Genomic DNA, 15200 nt, shown 5'->3' on the forward strand with positions numbered 1-15200 from the left:
ATAAGAAACTCTTCTTATTAATTACTTTGAGGAAAATCACCCAAAACCTCAAACTCACAAACTCATAAACTCACACACCTTATGCAACCTCTTGCATATTCTTTTATAAGACACACTTAGTCCTTATCACGTTAGGACTTACACAATATTCAGATTAACTCAAATCTAATTAGGATTTAGATAACTTGCCACTCAAGTTACTTTCAAGTTTATCTCCAACATGATTAACAAATTATAAGACCTCTAAACTTTGATTCCATGGCAAAAAAATATTTAAAAACATAAAATCAAAAGCAATCAAAACCGAAACCGATCTGCTTGAAAGCAAACTGGACTACAAGTAACAATACAATCTAATTCGTCAAGATCCTCATAGTTCAAAATTGAATAGCCAGCCCACTTTCTCTAGGAGGCTCTTCACGTTTCGATTGGGGTGTAACAGCAAAGGAATAAAATAATAAGTTAGAATTATAGTTTTATAATATAGGAAAGCAATAATGTTAAGTTCGGAAACGTTAATTGCTTCAAAGATTCAACAAATAAAGCACAAAGGCAGGCAAACCTAGTTTTATATTAACTTCTCTTTGTGTTTAAGAGAGATACGTTTTAGTATTTTATTAGAAGAGAGCGTACGCATTATAGAAAAGTGGTTGGCCTACCTACAAAACATTTTGTCCTTATATGATTTTACTGCATGTAAGGGCACGATTAACGGCGGCTTTTAAAGGAGATCTTAGGTTAATTTGCAATTAAAAAAAAGAAGAAAATTATGAATTAACTTAAGCGCCAGATCTTAACTAGGCGAAAGAAGGATCGGCTCTTAGGAGACACGTGTTGTCGTTTGCGTGACTTTGTCTGACGGATCTCTCCACCAAATCGGTCGCCCTCCAGAAACTCTCATACCTCGCCGCATTCCACGGCGTCGACATGGCTTGGGCGGCCTTCCACGCTGTGGAGGTCGTTTCCTCATCTCGATTCGCGCACAAGAGGATCGGTTACCACGTGATTGCTCAGTCGTTCAGCGATCAGACGCCGGTTCTGCTTCTAATCACGAACCAGCTCAGGAAGGATCTGAACAGTTCGAACGAGTACGAGGTGAGTCTCGCTCTGGAGTGTTTGGCTAGGATTGGGACTGATGATCTAGCTAGGGATTTGACCTCTGAGGTTTTCACGCTGTTAGGTAGTAGTAAGGCTTTCGTTAGGAAGAAATCTATCGGTGTGGTTTTGAGAGTTTTCGATAAGTATCCTGATGCTGTTAAGGTTTGTTTCAAACGTCTCGTTGAGAATATTGAGAGCTCTGATGCGCAGCTTCTCTCAGCTGTGGTTGGAGTGTTTTGTGAACTCACATCAAAAGAACAACATTGACGTTGCTACTCCATCTCATCATGTCAGTAACTTAATGCAGAGAGTCTACTGTTATCTGTTATCTGTATACTGTATACTATTTTTAATTTGGTTTTTTTATCCTTAATAGGGAAATGTTTTGTGTTTACGTGTGCTTTGAGATGACATTTGCTGGATAATTTGATCGCAGAAATCTCAAGATGATGATGATGACTTCGTTCCCATGCCAATGGTTTTGAAAGACCAGGATGCTGACCCTGAAGCCACCATTGTTCAAATCAGTTTTGGAGATCGTCTTAGGGTTCTCATTGACACTGTGACTCTGTGAGTGGCTTCTATCACCTGTTTTGGTTTTATATGTTTTCTTACTGGTGTGGCATTTTTAGTTATTCTTGTTCTACTGGAGCCAGAGATTTGTACTTTTTCTTACTATCAGTACTAGATTATAGTTGTTGTTATTATGGAACCATGCCTTGTTTTTTCAGTTTACGAATCATTATTATGTGATGGCAGATGAGGGCGTTGAAAGATTTGGGATTGGATGTGATAAAAGGAACCGTCTCAATTGAAGGATCTGTTAAGCAGACCAAATTTTCTATAACAAAACTGTAAGCAAAGCCGTTCTTTCCCTGCTCCTCTTTTGCCTTTATGTGTTTTTCTATCACTTATTAGACCACTTTCCCGCCCTTGGCTCAGGAATCTACTAGCTCTGGTCCTTCAATGGTGAATGGGTTCATATTTATGTTTAATAGTAAAAAAAATTCTTAACAACCCTCAATTTAAGAACCTACCATTCGAACAATTAAACTAAATGTTTCTTAACAAAATTTCTTAATCTACATTTATTACTAAAATACTCATTAAGAACCCCTAATCATGCTTAATCATGCTCTAACGTTTTTGATCGTAAACCACGCCAACTTTAAAGATAGTATGGTAAAATTGCCTTGCGATATTAGGCTTTTTTTTTGTTTTAAAAGGGCATACATCTTCAAGATTTCATTTGTAACATAATTGATTCATAAACTAGAAACCACAAGATCACTAACTCTAGGCATTTAGCTTATTGGGATAAAACCAGTTTTGTAATTTGTATAGAAAAAAGCGTTATGGAGATGGCACGTAATTCAAGTTACTCAGCTTAATTGCTAGTTTTAGGATTATAGAGTATATTTCTAAGGAAGCAAATTCTAACGAGAATTGAGCTACAACTACCACAGTTTTATAGTGTTTTTTTTCTTGGCCTTTCACCTCAATGGTGGGTCTCTAAATCTGAAACAAATGTTAGAGCATCCGCAGTGGGGATCTCTCACACAATCTCTTATCAAATAAATAGAAGAAAAAATAAGAAAAAGATGAAAGAGAAGAAGAAAATGAGGTAAAAGGAGAGAGAGGTACGTTCATAAAAATACTTGTTAATGAAAAGAGTTTTTCTCCACTTGTCATCTAATAAGTGATTATAATTTATTTTTACTTAAAATTTATTTATTTAACTAATTTATATTATTAAATAATGATGAAAGGTTACGGGAAGAAACTTCCCCAATGCTGATGTTCTTAGAGTAGGTTTATTGCAGTGGCTTAAGTAAGGTGCTTAAGGCTAATTGCAATTAAAATAAATGATAATGAAAAAAAAGAGAAAAAGTGTTGCTTAATTAAGCACGGAAAGCGTTGTTTCTTCTTTGCCAGGTGTCACAGTGCTAATGGCTGGAAGAGAGGTCTCCTTCGCTTCCTTCACGTTTTTTCTTTTCTTTCCTTTCTCTCTCTTTGTTTCTCTCCTCGCTGTGGCGAAAGGCGAAAGGCGACATCTGTTGCGATCGGTGGGTGTGTTCGACGCCACGGCCGCGTCTCTGTGGGTGGCTGTCGTCGACGACGGCTAACGACGTCCTCTCTATCTGTTGCTCTCCTCCACCAAGGAAAACAGTGTCATCTCACTCCGTTGCTTTCCTCTCCTCAGCGAAAGGGGAGATCTCTCCCGATCGGTGGCTCTGTTGGACGATCAGGCCACGTCTCCGTCGGTGGCTGTCGTCGAGGAAGGGAAACAGCGATCTCTCTTTCTGTCTCTTTCCTCTCCTCGGCGGAATCGTGACGAGCTCTCTCTCAGGCGAATTGAAGGTAAAGATTTTTCAATTATGCATGTATTTGATTTTGATTTTCTCGAACAGATCGAGAATATTAATATGAGGAATATGAAAAATTTTGATTTGATTTTTTTCTGTCATGTTCTTGTGAGATGGAATGATCAAGAGCCAGACGATTCTTCATAACAAAAGCCAGAAGATCAAGGGCCACATGATAAAGGTAAACTTTTGCCTTTGGTCGGTTGAATTTGATAAAACCTTTGTATTTGGTCTGGTGAATTGGATGAAGCATTGTTAATTATATTTGGTGGTTTGTGGTTTGTTATTGTTGATTTTTATTCTCTGGCGAGCTCATATCTTAATATATAAATCTTTGTTTTGGTTGTGATTTGTTTCTTTCCTCTCTGTCTTTAGATTATTTGATCAAGATGCAATGTCAAGGTTCGTGAGACAAAAGCCCTACGCTTGTTGATAGAGGTAAACCCCTCTCTTTGCTCTGGTTAATATGATAAAGCATTGTATGGTTGTGTAAATGTAAATGTTGATGGTTAGTGTTAGGTTAGGTAATAACTGTAATAAATGCGTGTGTGATGAATGCGTTACGTTAGGTTATGGTTGTGTTAAGATAATAAATTGTAGTTATGGTTTGATACATATCGATGGTCTTGTGTGATAATTGCGTTAGATATATGTCCTCTCGAACTGGTTGTGATCAATGCTTCTCTTCCTGCTTTTAAACTCTGTCCTTGGCCTCTTTCTTGAGTCTCTCAAGCACGGGTTGTCCTTCTCTTCCCATTTCTCCCCATTTTTTTTTAATTTATCTCTTTTTCTCATCTTGGAATATGAATTCCTATCCATATAGGCAGAATCCAAAGTTTGTTGACTTACTCAATAGTCAACAAGATATTGGATTTGGATCCTATGAAGATAATGTAGAGCTATCTTCAACCCAAGTTCCTTTTCTTACCACTCAAGGATCTCGTTTGCAAATTCTGTGGAGCCTATGAAGCTGCAAGGAGAGAGAAGACATCGGGTCAAAACGAAAACGATGTGCTAAAACTAGCTCATCAAATATTTTTCAATAACCATAAGAAGAAATTCCTCCTTGAACATTCGTGGAAGGAACTGAGGAACGACCAGAAGTGGTGTGAGGTTTCATCTGTTAAGAACGAAGGAACCTCTAAAAAAAGAAAGTGTGAGGACGGTGGTGATTCTTCAACATCTCAAGCAGATTCTAAGAAGCATCCACCGGGTGTTAAAGCCTCAAAGGCGAGTGGTAAGAAGACGGTTGATCAAAAGAAGCAAGTGAAGGAGTTTGAGAGGATTTGGACAATCAAGCAGAAGGATATGGAAGCTAGGGAACGCTTGTCTAAGATGAGCCTGCTTGAGAGTCTTATTGGAAAAAAAGAACCTTTGCATGAGTATGAAGAAGCCTTTAAGAAAAATCTAATCAATGACTTGTTCTGATTCTAGTTGTCTTTCAGTTTCTTGTTCTGTTTATTGTTGTCTTTCTGTTTCTCGTTTCACCGGATGTTCTTGTTGTGTTTTAATCAAGTTCTTGTAATGCTACAATGTTCATGTTTCGTTTAAATTGGTCTTGTTCTTGTTCTTGTTCTTGTTCTATGTTTTATTGGTTCTTGTTCTGTTGATACTGCTGTTGCTTAACATATGGTTTTTGTGTGATGTTGATAGTCACTTGTTCTATGACACTGATGTTCCTGTTTTATTGTTTTGTACTCTAGTATCACGGGAGTGGAGACTTGGACAAGAACATGAGAGAGTGGAGAGACAGACAAGACCACGCGAGAGTGGAGCATTGTATTGTCTTGTACTTTTCTATCACGGGTCTTTGTATTTGGTCACGGGTCTTGTACTCTTGCATTGTATTGTATTTGGTCACGGGTCTTTGTATTTGGCCACGGGTTCTGTCTCTGCATTTGGACACAAGATGTCACAAACAGACTTATAAAATGTTATGTTTCACTTTCTAATTCTCACCATTCTTGCAAGTTATAAACAATCCATTCTCACTCTTAATTCTCTCCATTCTCTCGTTGTCATCAAAAGACCACACTTAAAACAATCCATTCCCTTTATTCTCACCATTCTTGCAAGTTATAAACAATCCATTCTCACTCTTAATTCTCTCCATTCTCTCATTGTCATCAAAAGACCACACTTAAAACAATCCATTCCCTTTATTCTCTCCATTCTCTCGTTGTCATTATCTCTTAATTCTCATCACAAGCACACTTATAAAAATCTTAAAAAATTCATCTCATGGCATCTTCCTCTCATAACAATTTCGAAGAGTCAATGGATGAAGCGTTCGATCAATATGTTGATCATCATTTCGATCAAGCATTTGAGAATTTGTGCAATACTTTTGGTGATCAAACAGAAGGAAGGAAGACAAGAAAAAAAGAGAGTTATTATCGAAAGAAACCTTGAAGAAAGCAATCTCCGGTTATGAAATGATTATTTCAGTGACGCTCCAACTTATCCTGAAAATCTATTCCGACGACGATTTAGAATGAACAAGCCATTGTTCATGCATATTGTTGCATATGGGCCGGCGCTTGATGCGGTCGACGAATATCTCCGGCTCGGTGCAACCACAACTCGGTTATGTGTGGAAAATTTTTTGGAAGCAATAATAGATTTGTTCGACGATCAGTACCTACGAAGACCAACACCGGATGATCTTCAACGTCTACTTCATATTGGAGAGCTTCGTGGATTTCCCGGGATGATAGGAATCATCGATTGTATGCATTGAGAGTAAAAGAATTGTCCCACCGCTTGGAAATGCCAATATTCTCGTGGTTCTGGAAAACCCACAATCTTTTTAGAGGCGGTTGCTTCATATGATCTCTGGATATGACATACGTTTTTCGGACCTCCAGGTACCTTAAATGATATCAATGTTCTTGATCGCTCACCTGTTTTTGATGACATAATAAATGGTGAAGCTCCACAAGTGAATTTCTCGGTCAACGGAAGAGAGTATCATTTGGCTTACTATCTCACAGATGGTATTTATCCGAAATGAGAAACTTTTATCCAATCTATTCCAATTCCACAAACAAGGGCCAAAAGTAGTTTTATTTGCTCAACGTCAAGAAGCTGCCCGAAAAGATGTCGAACATGCTTTCGGAGTCTTGCAAGCTCGATTTGCCATTGTTAAAAATCTGGCTCTTTCTTGGGATAAAGTCAAGATTGGGAAGATTATGAGAGCATGTATCATACTCCATAATATGATAGTAGAAAACGAACGGGATGACTACACTCAATACGATGTTTCGGATTTTCAACAAGGCGAAGGAAGCGGAAGTTCACGTGTCGATATCAGTTATTCTACATATATCCCTACTAATATCGCCAATCAGATGGGTGTTCGAACAAGAATTCGTGATAGACAAGCGCATCAACAACTGAAAGGTGATTTGGTTGAACATATATGACGTAAATTTGGACGTGATCAATACAACAACTGAGCTTGGATGCCTCTTTCAAATTATTATCAATTATTTTGCTAATCTTTGTTGTAATGTTTTTATGTTTGTATTTTAAATCTATGTTTAAAATGTTATGTTTGACTTTGTTTTATTTAATAAATAAATTTTATCTTTTAAAAAAAATATGTTTAAAAAAAAATTTAATATTTTTTTATTGTTAAAAACTATTATTAAGCAACTACTAATAAACCACTATAATTAAGTGTCTCTTAACAAAGTTTCTTAACTTAATTTTAATTGTTAAAAATTCACTAAGCAATACTTAAGGGTGCTAGCAATAAACATGCTCTTATGACCTTCTTTTGTCGAAATAAATAAATAAAAGATACTCGATTTAGCTCTAGTGAAGATTCAACCTAAAAATAATTATTTACTTCTGACACTAAATTTTAGTTACTTTTTTTCTTTCTATATTTTGATTAGAGGAAGTTTTTGGGAATATTATATGCATGCAACAATCACATCTATACTATTAAATCAGGATCCTATTGTCCTTTTTACCTTAACCTGTCATTTTTTTACTAACATTGCATGTTTCATTAAGGGCAATCAAGTAATATTAATAACACATCTATATTGGATCATTTTTTTTCAGATTCAGCTCACTGTCCACATCAGATCTCTCTTGGGCCATTTGAGACGATTAAGAAATCAGATTCAATTATCATTTTTTTTTTCTTTTAAGTCATTGAGTCCAAGTTCAAATAATTTTTTTTCAACCATTTTTAATTTTTTTTTCTTAATATAATTTAAGCATTCATAAAAAATTGAATTTTTTTCATTGAAAAGTATAAATCTGTATTAAAAGTATATAATTTTTATTAAAAATATTAACCACATAATAAAATTAATTTATCAGAGTTATACCAACTTAATTCATTAAAGAAATAAAGTTTAATTTTTTAAACATAAATAGTCATTTAAAATGAAACACGATAAAAAAAAATAAAAAGTTTAAGTCTTTTATAAAATAAAACACAAATATATGAAATATGACATTTACTAAATATTTGTCAATTGAAAAAAAAAAGGAAAATGAACCCGTGCTCGGTCAAAATCCACTGTAAACTTAAAGTGGTTGCCAAAAGGGTATGATAATGACTCAGACGTGTTAAGCAAGGGACATATTGTTATGTATTTGTGTGGTCTCAATTTCATTCACTTTCTCAGTTTATAATTTCGGTAGATATTTTCAAATTCACGCGCCAAACAGAATATAGCCGGGTAACAATAATGTATGAATATATTTTTTTTAAATGTTTAAATTTAAACGGTGAATAAAAGTCAGAAAGAATAGTTCATTGCAGAGACTTGTACTGTGAACGGAATCAACTCTTGGGTCAGACATTATATTAGATGTTAACGTCTCACATTGCAACTTGGACAATATTAATCAGACATAGGGGTTTAATAGGGTTTGGTATTTTTTACAACTATGTCAACATTTATGTAATAGTGAGCAACTGACAAAACATATAATTGACTTCAAAGTATACTAAACAAGAGCTTGCATGAACAGTATTACTTATTCAACTGTTATAAATAGTGTACAAATATAAGCTAATGAATGATTACACACAATATTAGAGTAATAAATCACTTGTTTTAATATTAGAGTCAGAGCTATATTGATAAGTTTATTAAAATGCAATAGTAGATTTCTGTACATAAACTATTTTACTAGGATTTTTTTTCCAACTAGTAGGATTTGAAATTCCTCTGATATACGGATTTATAACTCACCGGATCCCCATTTTTGGGTTGGAAATGAATTATATTTTAATTGTTTTTTAAAAGAAATTCCTATAATTAATTGATTCTCCCACTTGGACAGATAAATAACTCCAACGATGGTGGCAAATTGGCAATGGAGATTTAGTTAATAGATTTCCCAACTTAGTTGGAGCCATTCCCAATGCTTTTGAAATCCCACAAATCTTTGAATATCTAAATAGTTCATCTTCTGCCCGTTGGCTGAGAGCTACTTAATCAGTACAATAGTAAGATTTGTACTTTATCGTAATTCACAAACTAATCTGACGAATTAGCAATTAGTGGAGCAATGGTTTGAATATATGACGCCTTCATAAATCATGACCCTGGTCATCCTTGCGTTTGACTCTTAATAGCCACTAGACCCTGATCCGCGCGCCGGATATAAATTTTTGTTTTTTTTTTATTTATTTAACTAAATGATGTATTTGTAATATTTTGATGTATTATATTCACCAAGTAAATAATTTTTTTGGCATCTTAAACCATCCATTTATGACGAATATTCAATATCATATAAAAAATTGAACAAATAGACGTAATTAGAGAATTGTAGACGATATATAAAAACAATGGTTATTAATGTAAAATATGAAAAAATATTATATTATGACTTAGTATGGCATAAAAGATTATAAATTAGTTATACATGTTTAAATAAAATAAAATGATTTTTAAACTTCTATGAAAAATTTAACATATAAAAAACGGCGATGAATTAGTCATCAAATTGTAAATAATTTCATAATTTTATTAATAATAAATTATTTATAGTCTTTGTTTTTCGTCAAGATAATTATTAAATGTCCATAACATTAATATGTTAAAAGACCATATTATGAAAGCCCATGTTGTAACCGTTTTTTCCGGGAAGTGTAACAAAAAAAAATTACCTTTAATTCTTCGTTTGTTTAAGTTCTGTGTCGGTAAAAGATTAAAAAAAAATCTCTCTATCTTTTTCAATGTTCAATTTGAAGCTTATTATGCGAAAATCATACGCAAATATAGGCAATTGGTTGGAATCTCTATATCTTTATATTCTTATAAATTTTAAATTTATTGTTTCATCTTCTGCAAGCAAATCAATTACTGAAGTAATATATCAATTGGTTGGAATCAAATCTATTCTTATAATTAGTGTAATTATGGTTGTAGTTTCTATATTTAATAGGTACATTAAAGATACGACATTGAAGATATTTTGTTTTGATTAATAGAAGATATTGGATTTTGAGTTTGTATTTATTGATTTATTTTTTTATAAAGCTTAGAAAATCAATGAGATGAATGGTTTGTTGATACATCCTATAAAGAAAACGAAAGCTATAGGTGGTTTGAATATTGTACATCGATCGATGCATGATGTAAGTTGACTATATAAAACTTGAGCATGATCATTTCAAACTAAAGCATAGGTAGGTTATATGCATTTGTTATATTGTAGTTAATATATTTTAAATATTGAATAAGTCAAGTGATTCACGTTTTCGTAAAAATAAAATTCAAGTTCATTATTGGGCCGCACTCGTCCGTAATAAGCTACGTTAAATATGATGTATTTTTAGGTTCATTTAATGACATTAAGTTTAAATTTGATTAAGAAAAACTCATTAATTTAACTGGAAAAGACAAGCATTAAAATTGGTAGGTTCATTTAATAACATTAAGTTTAAATTTGATTAAGGAAAACTCATTAATTTAACTGGAAAAAACAAGCATTAAAATATGTAGTTTAATTTAATTCTCAGTGGCATAGAAGTGTAAATAAGTTAGAAAATTTATTGGTATTTTTTCAAGGGTACTTCACTTTTAATAATATAGATAAGGACGTATTTGGTGAACTTAATTAATCATCCTGTTCTGTTGGTAACAAAGTAAAGTAGTTAATAGTTTCATAAAGCGACAAAACTAAGTTTCAAAATAATAATTAAACTCAACCGGACTAATTGCACCGGTGGATCCAAAATATTATATATATTAGATCATGAACATTTATGATAAGTCTCTTAAAAAAATCAGTATGTAAGTTTATAATTTTATTATATTTATTTTTACAATGTTAGACCAATAAAAACTTGGCATATGTTATATGGATCTTTTACAATTATAAAAAGATTTTTCTTTCATTCATGATACTATTTTTACCTCTTTTCAGTGCTTTTTTCAATGCTTTATTCATAAATTATTATTTTAAACCTCCTATTAAACAAAGGCAAAAGCCTTCTAATTTATTTACTTTCGTTTTTTTTTTCTCAATGAGCTAAACTGAACATACATACTCCTAATAAACATACCAATCATGATACACTGAAAAAAAATTAAAAGCAAACTGGAAACTATGTTTCATTTATTTTTGTTTAGCATACAAAATATTAAATATTAAATTGACATCTATATATATATAAAAATATGTTTGCCTCTCTCCTAAGCTATCCACGTGGAAAGTCACTCTGTGATAGGCCGACATGTGTCTCTGGATTTTATTTCTTTGGTTGGGCTTGAGTTTAACTTTGAACTTATACTATGAATAATTGACAGGGCTTTTTACTCTTTAATATTATTGAATGTGTTAATTATTTTTTAATACATAGTAGATAAAAAGAAAAAAACACATTACGATATGAACGTTATATTATCATCAAAGCAATCTTTACCCTATGTACCTCATCCTGTGATAATTTATAAAGTAGCAACGAATCTATGAGTTCAGCAAATTTGCAATTACTTACGTCAGAATTTTAAGTATATAAACAGTCAACAGTAGTGTGTTGAATATTATATTCATATGATTTAAAAGCCTTTACAAATTTTTATTTTTAAACATACACCAAAAACTTTATGAAAGTAAATATCCATTGAGGTTCTCAACCACTTCAAATACCACCAATGCCAAAAAAATTTAATCAAGTGCACGAAAACTATAATATATTTAAAACTACAATAAATACATTAGTTAATGAAAAATCCTTTTTAAAAAATATTATGGATGCATACATAAATATTAAGAGAAATGTATAAAAGGAAATAAAAGTAACAATAACTTGAAGAACAAAATATATAAGACTGAGAATATTTATGATTTGTGGTCTAAGATATATTCAACTTATTGTCCTAATCAAGGTGGAATAAACATTGAATAATATTTTTTAAAAAATTATATATACATAGAAATATTTTTAGTGGTAGGGTATATTTATAATTTCCAATATTTGGCCAAATAAGAAAAAAAGAAACCTGCATGTATATAACCATGAAATGAAAAGAAAACTACTTTAAATAACTTAATCAAAACAACAACCACGTACAACTAAATCCCATGATAGTCCCAACCTCAAAAGAAAGATGATAGAAGAGCAAAAATTCCAAGACATGACATATAGTTTTGTACTAACAGCTTACCAACCAATTTAATTTACATAGTTCATTCAACAGTAATCAAAGCAAGCAAATATCCTTAATCAAAGCAAATATTGGTAGCTTCATAGTCTATTTAATATTCAAATACATTAACATGTACAATATTTAACTAATATGTATATTTTTATATGATACAAATTTATATTAAATATTCATTCTAACTGTTTAAATTGCTTTTTTAATTTTTATCCCGTCCGTAGACGGGCCGACCCTAGTTGTTTTATACAAGACTGCCAACTTTCATTGTTTAGCACTGATTAATGTTCATGTAATAGTTAACTTAGTTCTAGGAAGGACAACTAGTTCTTCAAATTTCAGACGTCATTTTCACAAGACCTAGGTAAGTCGAGACACAAGACATTTATGATTTAGAACTAATTACAACTTAGATTATATCACGAATAAAGACAAACTACAAGAAGGGTGTTTCGTTTTCTATTATGATATTAGAGAGAGAGACTGGAGTAGACACTTGACCCTTGTGTGTACGAAACAACGTTCTTTTTGAAAAAAACAGAGAGAGAAAATATTCAGTCAGCGTCTCGCCGTCTCCGCAGTTGTCGGGACGTCCCTTGTTACACGAGGTCGCGGCTATACGTTTTATTTTGCCAACCTTTTTTTATTTTTTTTATTTTTTCTGCCTACCTTTTTCGTTTCTTTCTTTCCTTTCCTTTCCATTTTATTTTATCTTTCTCTATTTAGGAAGTTTCCTTCTCTGTTCATTAAAGCTCTAAAAAGGTAACTTGATATATTGATTTTTTTTATATATTGATCCGCCTGTTGTGAATGAAGAGGAGAACTTGTGTGTATTATTAGGTCGACCAACTGGTCTTTATATACATATGGTAATGACGGTCTAAGTACTGGATCGACATGAGATCGTATTTATCCTTAACTAGATAATGACTAGCAATACGTAAGATAAACACCAACTATAATGTAGATAAACACAAGAGTAGATAGGCGCCAGTATGATCCTGCGGATGGGCTTGGCCCGTCTTGCTACACGGGCTGATAAATGGATCGATCACTAAATGGTTTATAACACTCCCCCTTGATCGACACATCCGGTCAAGGTTCATTCATGCTTTGGATGTTACCTCATTAAAACCTCTCTTGACAAACCCAAAACCCAATGTGGTAAAAGGGAAAACAAGACAGGAAAAAGAGTACAACACATGAACTCCCCCTGATGAATGCATCACCGAAGATCATTCAGTCGACGCATGCCTTCCATATGAGCTTCTTGAACGTTGAGGTTGGTAGTAACTTGGTGAAGAGGTCGGCTGAATTCTCACTCGAACGGACTTGCAATACTTGGACCTCTCCTGCCTTCTGAAGCTCGTGTGTAAAGAAGAACTTAGGAAGAATATGTTTCGTCCTATCTCCTTTAATGTATCCATCCTTAAGCTGTGCGATGCATGCTGTGTTATCCTCGTATAGGATGGTCGGTGGATCCTTTCCTTTGATCATACCACAAGTGGTACGAATATGCTGTGTCATGGATCTCATCCATACACTCTCACGGCTGGCTTCATGCATGGCTAATATTTCTGCGTGGTTAGAGGATGTGGCTGCCATGGTTTGCTTCATGGACCGCCAGGATATAGCTGTCCCACCGTTTGTAAAAACATAACCAGTCTGAGATCTAGCATAATGTGGATCAGAGAGATAACCTGCATCAGCAAAACCAACTAAATCTTCCTTAGATTTGTCAGTAAACATAAGACCCAAGTCTTTTGTTCCTTGTAGGTAACGAAGTATATGTTTAATCCCGTTCCAGTGCCTTTGGGTCGGACAGGAGCTGAACCTAGAAAGTAAGTTCACAGCAAAGCTGATGTCTGGTCGTGTGTGGCCAGCTAAATACATCAGAGCTCCTATGGCACTGAGATAAGACACTTCGGGACTACGGACTTCCTCATTTTTCTTCTTCGGACCAAATGGGTCAGTGTCCGGACCAAGACTTCTCACGATCATGGGGCTAGTCAATGGGTGAGACTGGTCCATATTAAATCTTTTGAGTACTTTTTCTGTATATGTCTTTTGATGCACAAGAATTCCATCTTTCATATACTCAAGTTGCAATCCCAAACAAAACTTTGTTTTTCCAAGATCTTTCATCATCATCATCATCATATCCCGGGTCTCGAACCATGTTAGCTTCCGGGTTTCTTTTTAAGCTCTCCATGTAAAGCTAACACAAATGCTTAGGAGTTCGGCAATTCTTTGCCTAATGATTACCCATACCACATCTGTGGCATCGATCAGCTTTGATTTGTGGTTTAAAAGACACACTACGGCCTCAGCCACGACCACGGCTAAAGCCGGGTGTGGTACCGCGACCACGTCCTCGCCCGTGTGCTTTAAAAGAACCACGACCTCGTCCTTGACTTCTTCCACGGTTTGGACCGGGATGATCATTGTGTTGGACAAGGTTACTTTCTTTCTTTGGCTTTATAGCCAGCTTAGAGATGTCGGGTAATGGAGCTGTACCAGGAGTTCTCATCTCACTGTTTTTCAATAACAGTTCGTTGTTAGCTTCAGCCAACAAGAGACATTCTATCAACTCAGTATATGTGGCGAAATTCCTCTCTCTGTACTGCTGTTGCAATAGCATGTTGGTTTGAGGAAACGTGGAGAGAGTTTTATTAAGCATCTCTTCCTCGGTTACTTTTTCACCACATAACCTTAACAAGGACACAATTCTGAACAGGACTGAGTTGTACTCGTCTACTGATTTGTAGTCCAAGAACCTTATGTGTTTCCAATCATATTGAGCCTTTGGAAGCAACACCGTTTTCTGGTGGTCATATCTTCGCTGTAAAGCGATCCAAAGGTCATATGGATTTTCCATGGTCATGTACTGAGTTTTCAAGTTCTCTTGGAGATGGTGGCGTATCATGTAGATAGCTCTATACTTGTCTTTGTCACTGGAATTGTTGTCTTTGGTGATTGTGTCACCAAGATCTTTTGATCGCAGCATGATCTTTGCATCAAGCGCCCATTCCACGTAGTTGTCACCATTGCTTTTCAAAGCACTGAAATCAAGATTCGCAATCTTTGACAT

At 34.2% G+C, this 15200-nt stretch overlaps 2 protein-coding genes across 11 annotated transcripts; one reads left to right on the forward strand and one right to left on the reverse strand.

Moving 5' to 3' along the window:
* Positions 1-724: 724 nt before the first annotated feature.
* LOC106412170 (AP-3 complex subunit delta) lies at positions 725-7606 on the forward strand. 10 transcript variants are annotated; one of them, XR_007319228.1, is made up of 7 exons: positions 725-1095; positions 1535-1668; positions 1858-1952; positions 2633-2738; positions 3034-3645; positions 3840-3902; positions 5168-5422. XR_007319228.1 is itself a non-coding variant. In XM_048747392.1 (4 exons), exons 1-3 carry the CDS (start codon positions 928-930, stop codon positions 1859-1861), a joined length of 306 nt encoding a protein of 101 aa, XP_048603349.1. In that variant the 5' UTR covers positions 748-927; the 3' UTR covers positions 1862-1952; positions 5168-5422. The 10 variants fall into 10 exon arrangements, 2 of the variants coding, with proteins under 2 accessions (XP_048603349.1, XP_048603350.1); XR_007319229.1 differs by lacking the exon at positions 2633-2738 and adding an exon at positions 1181-1387 and having other exon boundaries at positions 737-1095; XR_002660411.2 differs by lacking the exon at positions 2633-2738 and adding an exon at positions 1309-1387 and having other exon boundaries at positions 745-1095.
* Positions 7607-14435: 6829 nt separating this feature from the next.
* LOC106412715 lies at positions 14436-15200 on the reverse strand. The gene has a single exon (XM_022708830.2). It carries the CDS (start codon positions 15198-15200, stop codon positions 14436-14438), a length of 765 nt encoding a protein of 254 aa, XP_022564551.2.

This window comes from Brassica napus, chromosome C2, assembly GCF_020379485.1.
Source record: "Brassica napus cultivar Da-Ae chromosome C2, Da-Ae, whole genome shotgun sequence".
NCBI lineage: Eukaryota > Viridiplantae > Streptophyta > Magnoliopsida > Brassicales > Brassicaceae > Brassica > Brassica napus.

Coding starts and splice junctions, on each gene's coding strand:
- LOC106412170 (XM_048747392.1), top strand. CDS start 928: ATGGCTTGGGCGGCCTTCCACGCTGTGGAGGTCGTTTCCTCATCTCGA. Junction 1,096..1,534: donor ACAGTTCGAACGAGTACGAG/GTGAGTCTCGCT, acceptor ATTTGATCGCAG/AAATCTCAAGATGATGATGA.
- LOC106412715 (XM_022708830.2), bottom strand. CDS start 15,200: ATGTCAAAGATTGCGAATCTTGATTTCAGTGCTTTGAAAAGCAATGGT.